We start from the raw sequence: 13,639 nt of genomic DNA, 5'->3' as shown, positions 1-13,639 counted from the left end.
CCATTTTCTGACAGTGAAAAACCTGGCTTCCACTGACCTCCACATCTTTGCTCAGGCTTAGAATTCACAAAAAGTGGCCTCAGAATTACTAATCCTTACCACTATAAGAAGCAAACCTATACTTTGGAGTTCAGTGTCTATTTCCTTAATTAAAAGTCATATACAGTGAAATGCACAAATTTTAACTATTTTGTTTGCTGAGTTTTGGTAAGTGCATACATACTTTGTCAAGATATATACATTTCCTATCATTCCAGAAAGTTCTCTTATGCCCAGAAGCCGGTCTCCCCACAAGAGGAAATCATTTGTCACCACAGATTTGTTTTACTTGTTTTAGAACTTCATATAAATGAAATCATCATAGAATATTTTTTCATATTGTTTTACATTCTTGCCTTGTCTTTTCAGCTGTACTTCTTTGCATTACTTTTTAAATCATTACTTTAGGATTGCTGTATGTACTTCATGTAAACAGGAGAACCTTGCAACAGAATAGTTCCAGTTGTCTACCTTCTCTAATTTATGCTATTACATTTGTATATATGAATCTATACATATGTTATAAAACTCTTTATACAGTTATAACTTTTACTTTAAACAGTCATATATGATATAAATAAAATAAGAAAAATAGATAGTCTTTTATATTTACTCACTCTTTACCATTGCCAGTGCTTTTTATTCCGTCTTAGAGAGCCAGGTTTCTGTCTGGTGTCATTTTTCTTCAGTGTAAAGAATTTTTTGAGCATTTTTTGTAGTACAGGTCTGCCTACTTATTCCTAGACCTTAATGTTCATCTTCATATTTAAATGAAATTCTACTCCTATTTGGGCTTCCCTGGTAGCTCAGCTGGTAAAGAATCTGCCTGCAATGAAGGAGACCCTGGTTCGATTCCTGGGTCAGGAAGATTCCCTGGAGAAGGGATAGGCTACCCACTCCAGTACTCTTGTGCTTCCCTGGTGCCTCAGATCGTAAAGAAACCTCCTGCAGTGCAGGAGACCTGGGTTCAGTCCCTGGGTTGGGAAGGTCTCTTGGCAGAGGGCATGGCTACCCACTCCAGTATTCTTGGGCTTCCCAGGTGGCTCAGATGGTAAAGACCCCGCCTGCAATGCCGGAGGCCTGGATTCAATCCCTGGGTTGGGAAGATCCCCTGGAGGAGGGCATGGCAACCCACTCCAGTATTCTTGCCTGGAGAATCCCCACAGAGGAGCCTGGCGGGCTGTAGTCCATGGGATCACAGAGTTGGACACATTGAGCCACTAAGCACACCACCCCTATTTAGCAGGGTTGCTAAAACAATTTTGGTGGGATAGAGACAGGGTGGGGGTCATATCAGAATGGAGTTCTGATGATCTTAGGTTGAAATTCATGAGTGCTGTGGAATCCATATAAAACTGCACAGTGAGCTTATTGTGTTATCATCATGCTATTTATTGATAATCTTTTGGTGTCCTCAGACATCCATTTTGGTTAAGTGGGCATTCATTCACTCACTCAGCAAATATTTATTGAGCACATACCAGGAACTTTTCAAACTTTGGGGATCTTGTGGTAAACAAATCAGGCAATGTTCCTGTCTATCAGAGCTTTTATTTTAGTACAGGGAAATCAGAAAATAAAAATATACAAGCAAAATACATACAAGTGAAAAAGATCAGACATAAACACCATGAAACTAGAAGTCCTGTTCCCTCTCCTGAAACGTCAGCAGTTAAATTCACAAAAACACATACATCAATATATCCCCTAAACCAAAAATACTGCTCTGGTCCCCTCCCCACTTTGGTCAGGAAAAAAACTGTCACGAAGCAAAGATCAGTTACCCTTATATGAGGGCTTTTTGATTTACTGATTTATATAATATGAAAATTGATAATTTAATGAGATTAATTAGTTATGTTCAGTAATGAGAGCCCTAACAGTTAAAGTAGGGGAAATAGCAAATCAAGACAATGAGATATCATCTCATACCAGTCAGAATGGCCATCATCAAAAAATCTACAAACAATAAATGCTGGAGTGGGTGTGGACAAAGGGAACCCTCTTGCATTGTTAGTGGGAAAGTAAATTGGTAACAACCACTATAGAGAACAGTATGGAGATTCCTTAAAAAAAACTAGGAATAAAACTACTATATGACCCAACAATCCCACTGCTGGGCATATACCCTGTGCTGTGCGCTTAGTTGCCCAGTCATCTCCAACTGTTTGTGACCCTGTGGACTGCAGCCCGCCAGGCTCCTCTGTTCATGGGGATTCTCCAGGCAAGAACACTGGAGTGGGTTGCCATGCCCTCCTCCAGGGGATCTTCCCAACCCAGGGACTGAATCCAGGTCTCCTGCATTGCAGGTGTATTCTTTGCCATCTGAGCTACCAGGGAAGCCCAAGAATACTGGAGTAGGTAGCATATCTGTTCTCTAGGGGATATTCTCGACCCAGGAATTGAACCAGGATCTCCTGCATTGCGGGTGGATTCTTTAAAAAGACACATTACCCCAGTGTTCATCGCAGCACTATTTCCAGTAGCTAGGACATGGAAGCAACGTATATGTCCATCACCAGATGAATGGATAAGGAAGTTATGGTACATCTATACAGTGGAATATTAATCATAAAAAGGAACACATCAGAGTTAATTCTAATGAGGTGGATGAACCTAGATCCTATTACACATAGTGAAATAAATCAGAAAAACAGATATCCTATATTAATGTGTATATATATAGAAAGATGATACTGATGAACCTATTTGCGGGAGAGCAGTGGAGACACAGACATAGAAAATAGACTTGTGGACACAGTGGGGGAAAGAGAAGGAGGGATGAATTGAAAGAGTAACGTCGAAACACTACCATACGTAAAATAAATAGTGGGAATTTGCTGTATGACACAGGGAACTCAAACCCAGCGCTCAGTGATAAACTAGAGAGGGGTGGGTTGGTGTGGGAGGTGGGAGGGAGGTTCAAGAGGGAGGGGACATGTGCCTACCTCTGGCTGATTCAGGTTGATGTGTGGCAGAAACTAACACAATATTGTAAAGCAATTATCCTCCACATAAAAATTTAAAAAAGAATTTTTAAAAAAGTAGGGAAATAATTGAAAGTAAATAATTGATGTATTGTAGTTCATGTCTATTGATAATATTAAAGTCCCTTAATTTTTTCCCTTTTCAGAGAATGTTTCAACTATCTGAATGGAAAACAAACTTCTTTCAGAGCATACAGTTGACCTTGTCTTTCTTAACCTTAAAGCCTCTCAGTGTCCCCACAGCTTGTACACAGTAAACTGCCTCCTCGGCATGAAGCCTCCTGTTGATCGCTCCAGCTTCGCACCCTGCCACTCTGGTGCTGTGTGTTCTAGCAGTTGCCATAGTTACTTGACCACACTGCTATTTCACACCTCTGAGCCCTTATTTTACTGGGCAATTCCCTCTTTCAACCTGGTGAAATATTATTTGTCCTATAAAAGCCAAGCTTCATGGCCTGCATGCCCTCTTTCCCCCTGTTCCTTCATAGTTTATTAATCCCTCCTGTGCCACTTTGTAACCTTTTGAATATTGGAGTTTTCATGAAATTGTGTAATTATTTAAAGAGACGTTCAAATCCAGCAATAAGTTGGAGGTACTTTGAGGGCATTGTTTATATGTTGTTTCTTAATGATTGTGTATTGTGTGGAATAAATAAATGAATTACCATAGGAAGCCATGTTAATTAGAGACTAGAATATATGCTCCTTCCAGTGACTATAATTAAGCAGAGAAATTGAAAAGTGTCAGTATCACTCTCTTCATGTTAATTGGAATGTCTTCTTAGTTCACTTAAGTTTGCAATGTAATATATGAGTTCTTTTGGTTAAAAAACAAAATTATGTACAACCTAACTGAAATAACTGTAAACATTTAGGATCTTCCTAAAGCAGGTTTTCATTTCTATTAACAGAATCCAACATGGCGGAGTCTTGATTTTGGAATAATGCCAGACCGTCTGGATACATCTGTGTCTTGTTTTGTGGTGAAGATATGGGGTGGAAAGGAGGACATCTACCAGCTGTTGATTGAATGGAAAGTCTGTTTGGACGGGCTGAAATACCTGGGTCAGCAGGTAATTTTTAGACTGTCAGTTTCAAGTAGTTGTCCTCTCCAAAGAAACCATCTAGCTTTTTTTTTGTTGAATTGTCAGATTCTATATTTCCTGTTAATAAAAAGAGACCTTTTATGACTGTTTACTTAATTACAGAAATTGGAGTCATTGAGAAGTTTAAAAAATAACTGAAAACATTTATGAAGAACTGCTTTAAGCTGCTAATTTAAGAGGATTTTGAGTGGGGTGGGCAGTAGGAAAGAATATGCTTTCTTATAGTACTCTGCCTCTTCTGTCATGCTGGCTATTTCCCCTAGAATCTGAAAAATAAGTTGAAAATGAACACCTCTCTTATGGCCAGTAGAGTAGGGTTTTTCCAAGAATAAGAGGAGCTACTGTTTGTTGAACACAGGGATGACAAATGCCTGGCTTACCTACTGCTACCCGTTCCCCATGACTGATGTAGCTGACTGAGCTATCTGAGCTCAGAAGTAGCTGTGCAGTCTTTTCTAACACAGTATTTCAGAATGCACCTAGCAATATGCCAGAATTGCATATGAAATGAAACCTATTTGCCAGTCCCAGACATAAGTAACTGCAATTAATGTTTTTGACAACCTTGTGAAAGCTGATATTATTGCCCAGTTTCCTGATGGGAAAATTGAGCCTCAGAGAGTTTAAGAAACTAATCAAGATCACACTGATAGGTGGAGCTGGAATTTATATGAGGCCTGGCTGACTTAAAAATTCATTCTCTTTCCGCTGTACTACACTGCTGTATACATGTAGTCCTTGGTAACTACCCATCCCACATTGGAATAAATGCCATTTCTATTTTGTGATACCTGTGGGACTACTGATAAAGGCAATGTAAAATGTTAGTTGTATCTGCAAACATCCTTCATATTTCTTAATATTTATTCAGTATATACCATCTGGTATATTTCTCTTAGACAGTTCTCTCTGTATATTTTTCAGAGTAAAAAAACAACAACAAAACAACTCTTCCTTTATTTTGCACACCATAGTTTATTTTGTGTTCTTGGATAGAGACCAGAACAATGCATTCAATAAATATTTTCCTTTACTAAATTCTAACCTGCTGCAAATTGTTTTATTTTTATATTTTTTCTTCTGTTTTAGGACTGATCTTAAAACTCATGTGGTAATGACTTTGGCTTAGGGTCATTCTTTTAATCCCAAATGCTTGTTGCCTTTAGCCCGGCTAAAGGCACTGGGGCACATGTTCTTTCTGTCTTCCTACATGCTGTAGTTGGCTCTTTGTGCATAGACCCTGTGCACAATGACACTAAGCACTTGTTAACATTTTGCATGGGGTGGTGCTTCTTAACGTTAGAATCGCAGAGCTATAGGCTTGTGGCAAAGTCTTGTTTTGCCCAGAGAAGATGGCCTTCATCATGTTTTTCAGTTCATACATTCCTAGTTGGTTGTCTTCTTAAAACACCCAAATGTACTTAGGTCTAACTTACCCTACTTTCAGAGAGTTAGCATTCATGTATCCTCTTACAAAGCTGGTATAGCAGAGAACAAGAGAAAGGGAAAACATTTTTCTAAGCCAATTAGACACTTAAAGTCACCTATGAAATAGATATAACAACTACTACTAAAAATCAGATATAATAGAGTTACAGATTTTTAGAGGAAAGCGAGGCTAAGCTGTATTAGGTTAATAGCCAGCATCACTTAGGTTTATTGATTGGTCATCTGCTTTCTGACAGGCATCCTTCTTAGTGTCAGTGATCCAGAGATGACTAAGATAAGGTTCTTAGGACCTGGTAAACTGATGATAGATAAATACCTGCAAAGAGAGCTACGGGAGTACGTTTAAGAGGTATTTAGACAGTCTGCATAGGGTCAGGGAATCAATGACTTTTGAATGAAATTTTTTTACAAGTTAGGGTTTTTTGAGGTAAAATTTACATACAATAAAATTTATCCTTTTAATGTATACATTTCAATGTGTTTGACAAATGTATGAAGTAAGTAACCACCACTACAATGAATAATGCTGCTGTGAATAATTAGATATAGGTCTTTGTGTTGACATAAGTTTTCATTTCTCTTGAATAAATGGAGTTTCTGGGTCTAATGGTAAGAGCTGTGTTGAAACTTGTAAGAAACTGAAACTTTTTCCAAAGTAACTATCATTCTGCGTCCCCATCAGCAATGTATGAAAGTTTCTTACTTTTGTAAGGACTTGTTAATGTCAGTCTTTTTAATTTTTTGCCATTCTGATGGTATCTCATCCTAATTTTGATTTCCCTAATGATGAAATGATGTTTTACATTAAGAAAATGTATATTTGTTCTCAGTCCTCCACCTTTTTCTTTTTTTGTGTGTGAAATGTTTGTTCAGATAACCATTGTTAACATTTTGATGCATATGATTTTAATCTTTTTCCTCTTGAGGTATATATATGTATAAAATATTTGGTGTTTGTAAAATTTTTGTGTTTCTGCTAATCTTGAAACTGATTTCATAGTGCTTTCTCCTTTTCTGTCATAAGATGGGACATTTCTTAAAATTGGTTTATAGTTTTCATTATAAATTTATTATAGCAGGTCCATCTTTTGGTATCGTTGTATTCAGTTGAGTAAAGATATAGGCTAACAGGAAGCATGTGATTAATTCTGCTTTAGTAACAGATACAGCAGGTATGGAAGTCAGGTAAATGTTCACAGGAATTTTCTGCTGCTGACTTTGGCCTTTGTATCTCTAGCTAGAGAAAGAAAAGATGAAATGTTCTATTCTGGTAGTCTTTTTTCTTTCCCTCACTTGAACCCTCACTTTAACTCCTCATTGCAAAAGCAATTAAAAAACATTTCAGCCACAACTCTTTCTGATCAAGTAATCAAATTTGTTTTTATAGACTTTATGCTGTTTTGAGCTATTAAAAATTCTTCTTCAATTTTGAAAGTCTTATTCCTCCATTTTTTAGATGAAGTTTAATTTGAAGTAACACTGAAGCTCAAATCAGTTGTATTTGAAACAGTAGTTGGCAGAAAATAATTAGTAGACTTTTAAGGGTTTTGGGGATTGGATATTATCTTTAGACTGTCTTTTTGAAGATAAAAAATAGTATTAATCTTTTATTTTTTCTACGACAGATTTAAAGCATTGACAGACTAATTGAACTGTTATTTTTTTTAATTTTATTTATTTTTGGCTGCATTGGGTCTTGGGTGCTGTGCATGGGCTTTTTCTAGTTGCAGCGGCGATTGGGGCTCCTCTTTATTACGTTATGGTGCTCGGCTTTCTCGTTGGGGTGGCTTTTCTTAGTGCAGAGCACGGACTCGAGGGTGCATGGGCTTCAGTAGTTGTGGTGCTGGGCTTACTTGCCCCATTGGCATATGGAATTTTTCCAGATGAGGAATTGAACCCATGTCCTCTGCATTGCAGGTGGATTTTAATCACTGGACCACCAGGGAAGTCCTGGATTGTGTTTTCTTTGAGATTAAATAATGTATAGTATGCCTCTTAATCCCCTGTGCTTAAGGAATTTGCTTTCTGTAACAACCTCAAGAAGTGTTTGTGGAAAATGTGTGTGAATGATGGTGCCTGTGATCGCACGTGATGATTTTGTGAGAACTTTGACTAAAACAGGAAACTCTAAATTGATTGCCTTGTCCTATGATATGCAGTTTGTTTTCTGCTGGCTTGTTAGACATAGCCAATTATTTTTCAACATTGAAGTAGGTCCCGTCATTTTCTAGTCACATTAAAACTTGATTGGAATGAGATGAACTAATAATGTCTTTTCCTCCTCTCTTAGATTCATGCCCGCAACCAGAATGAAATAATTTTTGGGCTGAATGATGGCTATTATGGTGCTCCATTTGAACATAAGGTAAGAGGGTTTGCGTGATGCTGTGAGTTTTGTTAGTGCAGGTGTGCATTCACATATCAGGCAAAAGCTCTGTGTAAATAGAACCATGTTTTAAGTGTAAGTTTGTTGTTTAGTGTGGCTTCGGGTGAAAACTCATTTTGTAACTGCACCCATCTTTTCTAAATCCATATTATATTAATTTTCCTAAAAGAAAATCTCAACTGGCTGCTTTCTAACAATTCTTTAGGGGTTAAAGAAGGATAGTGGCTTTTGATTAAATGTAATACAGTTTCACTAAATGTTTCAGATATCTTTTACAGCTTTGAATAAATTTAAGAATCCTGAGGCAAGTTATATTGTAGTCAGTTTCATTATGGTCTTTGCTGTCTCTGTATCTAAAGGTGATTAGAGAAAGGAGAAGGAATTTGTTTTTACTAAGTGCCTGCTCTCTGTGGTACCATGTCAGGTGATTCATGTTTTTTATCCTATTTAATTTTGGCCACAAACCAGTGAAATGAGTTTCTACATGATTTCCTTAGTGATCATGTTGTTTCCTAATTCTTGATGATCTGAAATACTGTTGCTAGAATGCTGCATCCATTCAGTGGCTATTTATTGAGCACATGCTATACATCAGCTCCTTGCTCTAAGTGCTCAGGGTACAGTGGTGAGCAGACGGATTTCCCTGCTGTCATGGAGTGTACGGAGGAGACACACACTGTAAAGTAACCTAACAGGTGACTATATAAACGTAAATGGTGGCAAGTGCTATAAAAGCGTGTGATGATCTTACCTGCTCTAGTGTCTCAAGAATGGTCTTCGGGACTTGACTTTTAAGGTTACAATCCTGAGTGTGAATGGAAGTGAACAATGTGGAGAGAGTGAGGGCTGAATAGAGAGAGCATTCTGAGTAGAGGAGGGTAGTGTTGGAAGGCCATGAAATGCTAGAGGAAGTGGTGAGTTTTAAGGAACTGAAGGAAGGTCTGGGTAATAAGGGAAAATGATACCAGATGTGGCTGGAAAGGTAGTCAGGGACCACATAACAGAACCTTTTAAAAGATTTTATCCTAAGAGCCGTGAAGTGTGTTGAAGGATATTTACCATGGCAGAGGTATAATTAGATTTGTGTTTTAATAATTTCACTCTGGCTGCTATAAGGACTGATTTTAGAAGCAGCAAGAATGTATGTGGGAAGACAGTAAGAAGGATCTTACTTATAAGTGTATCAGGTAAGAGATTTGATACTTTGGAACAGGGTTATGGTAGAATAGCAGATAGATTTAGGAAAGTTTTAGGGGGTAAAATCATTAGGACTTGGTTTGAATTTAGGGTAGAGGAAAAAAGATGATGTTAAGGCTACCTTTTGGGTTTCTGGCTTAGATGAAGTAACCAGATGTATAAAAGTGCCAGGCACTGAGAGAGCTAAGGAACTGGAGGAAGACCAGCTTTGTTAGAGGCAGATCATGAGTTGAGATTTGATCATACAGACTTTGAGAATACCTCAAGATAGCCCTGTGTAGGTTTTAAAGGAGGCATTTGAATTATATGAATCTGGAGTTCAGAGGAGAGAAGCAAGATAGAGATATAAATAGCGAGATATAACAATGGCAAATAGTTACTGAAATCATGAGTTCAGATAAGATAGACCAAGGACAAGCAGTACTTAGTGAGAAAAAAGGGACTTAGTAATGGGCCTGAGGATCTCCCACTTTTAAAGGCCAAATATGGGAGAAGATGTTGTAAAAGGTGGCAGAGAAGGAATGGTGAGAGATGGATGAGGAAAAGGGAGTGAAATTTTTTGTGGAATCTCAGGCTAAAGAAAGAGAGGTTTTTGTTTTTGGTTTGATTTTGAACCAAACCAAAGACAGTGATTGATGAAATCAGAGAAGTTTAAAGAGATATTCGTTGCTAAAACAAACAAAAAGCAAAATAATAAACATCTCTGAAACAGAGATAGAAGCTCAAAGAAGTGGGCAGAAGCATTTAATATAATTGGCTGAAAGATGGGCTTCTCTGGGCAAAATGCACACTCAGATCAGATCAGATCAGTTGCTCAGTCATGTCTGACTCTTTGCAACCCCATGAATTGCAGCTCGCCAGGCCTCCCTGTCCATCACCAACTCCCGGAGTTCACTCAGACTCAAGTCCATCGAGTCAGTGATGCCATCCAGCCATCTCATCCTCTGTCGTCCCCTTCTCCTCCTGCCCCCAATCCCTCCCAGCATCAGAGTCTTTTCCAATGAGTCAACTCTTCGAATGAGGTGGCCAAAGTACTGGAGTTTCAGCTTTAGCATCACTCCTTCCAAAGAAATCCCAGGGCTGATCTCCTTTAGGATGGACTGGTTGGATCTCCTTGCAGTCCAAGGGACTCTCAAGAGTCTTCTCCAACACCACAGTTCAAAGGCATCAATTCTTCGGCGCTCAGCCTTCTTCACAGTCCAACTCTCACATCCATACATGACCCCAGGAAAAACCATAGCCTTGACTAGACGAACCTTTGTTGGCAAAGTAATGTCTCTGCTTTTGAATATGCTGTCTAGGTTGGTCATAACTTTCCTTCCAAGGAGTAAGTGTCTTTTAATTTCATGGCTGCAGTCACCATCTGCAGTGATTTTGGAGCCCAGAAAAATAAAGTCTGACACTGTTTCCACTGTTTCCCCATCTATTTCCCATGAAGTGATGGGACCGGATGCCATGATCTTCGCTTTCTGAATGTTGAGCTTTAAGCCAACTTTTTCACTCTCCTCTTTCACTCTCATCAAGAGACTCTTTAGTTCCTCTTCACTTTCTGCCATAAGGGTGGTGTCATCTGCATATCTGAGGTGATTGATATTTCTCCCGGCAATCTTGATTCCACTAAATGTGCATAAAAGCTGAGATAGGGCTCTCCCTATTACAAAAGGAGGCTGAAAAAAGATATCTTAGGGACGCCACTCATCTTTAAGGATAATTTTAAAAGGGAAAATCTTAAAAGCTCATAGAGAGAAAGGAAATATTACCTATAAATTAGACTGACAGCAGACTTCTCATCAGCAACAGTAGATTCAAGAAGAAATGTATCTTCAAAGTGCTGTTAACTGTTAACGTACAATTCTATTTCTGGTAAACATTCAGTAAAGGGTGAGGGTGAAAGACAATTTTAAGTACCTGAAGACTGAAGGTTTACTGCTTCTATCTATACTGAATGTGGTAGATAAAGAATTGATCCCAAAGGGAAGATGTGGGATATAGCAGGGTGTATAAAAGTGGTAAAACATTAGTGAATTTGGCTAACTGCTGACAAACCAAAAAGCACACAAAAACTAAGTTACACCATAAATGATAAAACAAATCACCACTGTTGTTCAAAGTGGCCCAGAGCTAGTCTAGAACTGTCACCAGTCTGTGGTAAGCCAAGTATAAAAAAATGAAAGTAAATGTTTTTAAACTTTTATAGCCATTTGACATTATTGTGCCTTTTTATTGTATTTTATTAAAGTATCAGCTCACAATGGGTTGAAGGAAAAGCAACTGACCCTTCTCCACAGAGAGTTTTAGGACTCTGTTTGCTCTAGACAATAATAAGGTGGGGGAGGCTCTTTGAAGAGTAAGACTCATTGATTTGTTCGGGAGGAGGCTAGAGATAGTAAACAAGTTTAAAATTTCTTATAATAGCTTGTGGTTAAGTGTGCATGGTAAAAATGTCAAGATACCTACTAAATACTAGAAACAATATAGATTTTTAATTGGCAGAGGGAAAAAAGGGAATATAAGGAGTAGCAAACTCTGTCAACTTGATAGGAGCCAGAAAAGGAAAACAAAAAAGAAAACAAATAGTAAACAGAAGCATGTGGTACAGTGACAGAAATAAGTCCAAATATACTTGTAATCACAGTCACTGAATATGGATAGAATATCTGTGGCTGAAATATTTCATAAAGGATTAAAATATTCTAAGGCAGCAAGGCTTTAAGAATGTATGTTCTATATGGAAGATGAAAGATTACTTGTGAAGCTATCACAAGGAAGCATGTTTTAAAGCAACTTTTTAAATAGTGACTAAAGTTTTTGTTGACCAGTTCTTCAGCATTCCTGGTTTTTCACATTAGCTGTAACCAGAAACACATCTGATGACTGTGTTGCTGTTAATTCTTCCTCTGTCCATGTTAAAGTATCTTCAGCCACCATGGTCTAAAGTTCAGTTCAGTTCAGTCGCTCAGTCATGTGCGACTCTTTGCGACCCCATGAACCATAGCACGCCAGGCCTCCCTGTCCATCACCAACTCCTGGAGTCCACCCAAACCCATGTCCATTGTGTCGGTGATGCCATCCAACCATCTCATCATCTGTCGTCCCCTTCTACTCCTGCCCTCAATCTTTCCCAGCATCAGGGTCTTTTCCAAATGAGTCAGCTCTCTGCATCAGGTGGCCAAGTATTGGAGTTTCAGCTTCAACATCAGTCCCTCCAGTGAACACCCAGGACTGATCTCCTTTAGTATGGACTGGTTGGATCTCCTTGCAGTCCAAGGGACTCTCAAGAATCTTCTCCAACACCACAGTTCAAAAGCATCAGTTCTTTGGCGCTCAGCTTTCTTTATAGTCCAACTCACATCCATACATGACTACTGGAAAATCCATAGCCTTGACTAGACGGACCTTTGTTGGCAAAGTAATGTCTCTGCTTTTTAATATGCTGTCTAGGTTGGTCATAACTTTCCTTCCAAGGAGCAAACGTCTTTTAATTTCATGGCTGCAGTCACCATCTGCAGTGATTTTGGAGCCCAGAAAAATAAAGTCAACCACTGTTTCCACTGTCCCATCTATTTGCCATGAAGTGATGGGACCAGATGCCATGATCTTTGTTTTCTGAATGTTGAGCTTTAAGGCAACTTTTTCACTCTCCTCTTTCACTTTCATCAAGAGGCTCTTTAGTTCTTCAGTTTCTGCCATAAGGGTGGTGTCATCTGCATATCTGAGGTTATTGATATTTCTCCCTGCAATCTTGATTGCAGCTTGTGCTTCCTTCAGCCCAGCATTTCTCATGATGTACTCTGCATAGAAGTTAAATAAGCAGGGTGACAATATACAGCCTTGACGAACTCCTTTTCCTACTTGGAACCAGTCTGTTGTTCCATGTCCAGTTCTAGCTGTTGCTTCCTGACCTGTATTCAGGTTTCTCAAGAGGCAGGTCAGGTGGTCTGGTATTCCCATCTCTTTCAGAATTTTCCACAGTTTATTGTGATCCACACAGTCAAAGGCTTTGGCATAGTCAACAAAGCAGAAATAGATGTTTTTTTGGAACTCTCTTGCTTTTTTGATAATCCAGCGAATGTTGGCAATTTGATCTCTGGTTCCTCTGCCTTTTCTGAAACCAGCTTGAACATCTGGAAGTTCACGGTTCACATATTGCTAAAGCCTGGCTTGGAGAATTTTGAGCATCACTTTACTAGTGTGTGAGATGAATGCAATTGTGCGGTAGTTTGAGCGTTCTTTGGCGTTACCTTTCTTTGGGATTGGAATGAAAACTGACCTTTTCTGGTCCTGTGGCCACTGCTGAGTTTTCCAAATTTGCTGGCATATTGAGTGCAGCACTTTCACAGCATCATCTTACTGGATTTGAAATAGCTCAACTGGAATTCCATCGCCTCCACTAGCTTTGTTCGTAGTGATGCCTCCTAAGGCCCACCTGACTTCACGTTCCAGGATGTCTGGCTCTAGATGAGTCTATGGTCTAA

The 13,639-nt window shown here is 38.8% G+C and overlaps 1 protein-coding gene across 4 annotated transcripts in view; it reads left to right on the top strand.

Annotated features, from left to right (window-relative positions):
* Nucleotides 1-13,639, top strand: part of UVRAG (UV radiation resistance associated) — a 332,821-nt gene that overhangs the window by 57,273 nt on the left and 261,909 nt on the right. For all 4 annotated transcript variants that reach the window (XM_070383686.1, XM_005902497.2, XM_070383687.1 and 1 more), the window contains 2 exons: nt 3,938-4,099; nt 7,872-7,946. In XM_070383686.1, the coding sequence (XP_070239787.1) occupies nt 3,938-4,099; nt 7,872-7,946 (237 nt within the window). The remainder of the gene's footprint in view (nt 1-3,937; nt 4,100-7,871; nt 7,947-13,639) is intronic.

This window comes from Bos mutus, chromosome 15, assembly GCF_027580195.1.
Source record: "Bos mutus isolate GX-2022 chromosome 15, NWIPB_WYAK_1.1, whole genome shotgun sequence".
NCBI lineage: Eukaryota > Metazoa > Chordata > Mammalia > Artiodactyla > Bovidae > Bos > Bos mutus.
The sequence above is the reverse complement of the archived record's forward strand: the minus strand, read 5'-3'. Positions and strand labels throughout refer to the sequence as shown.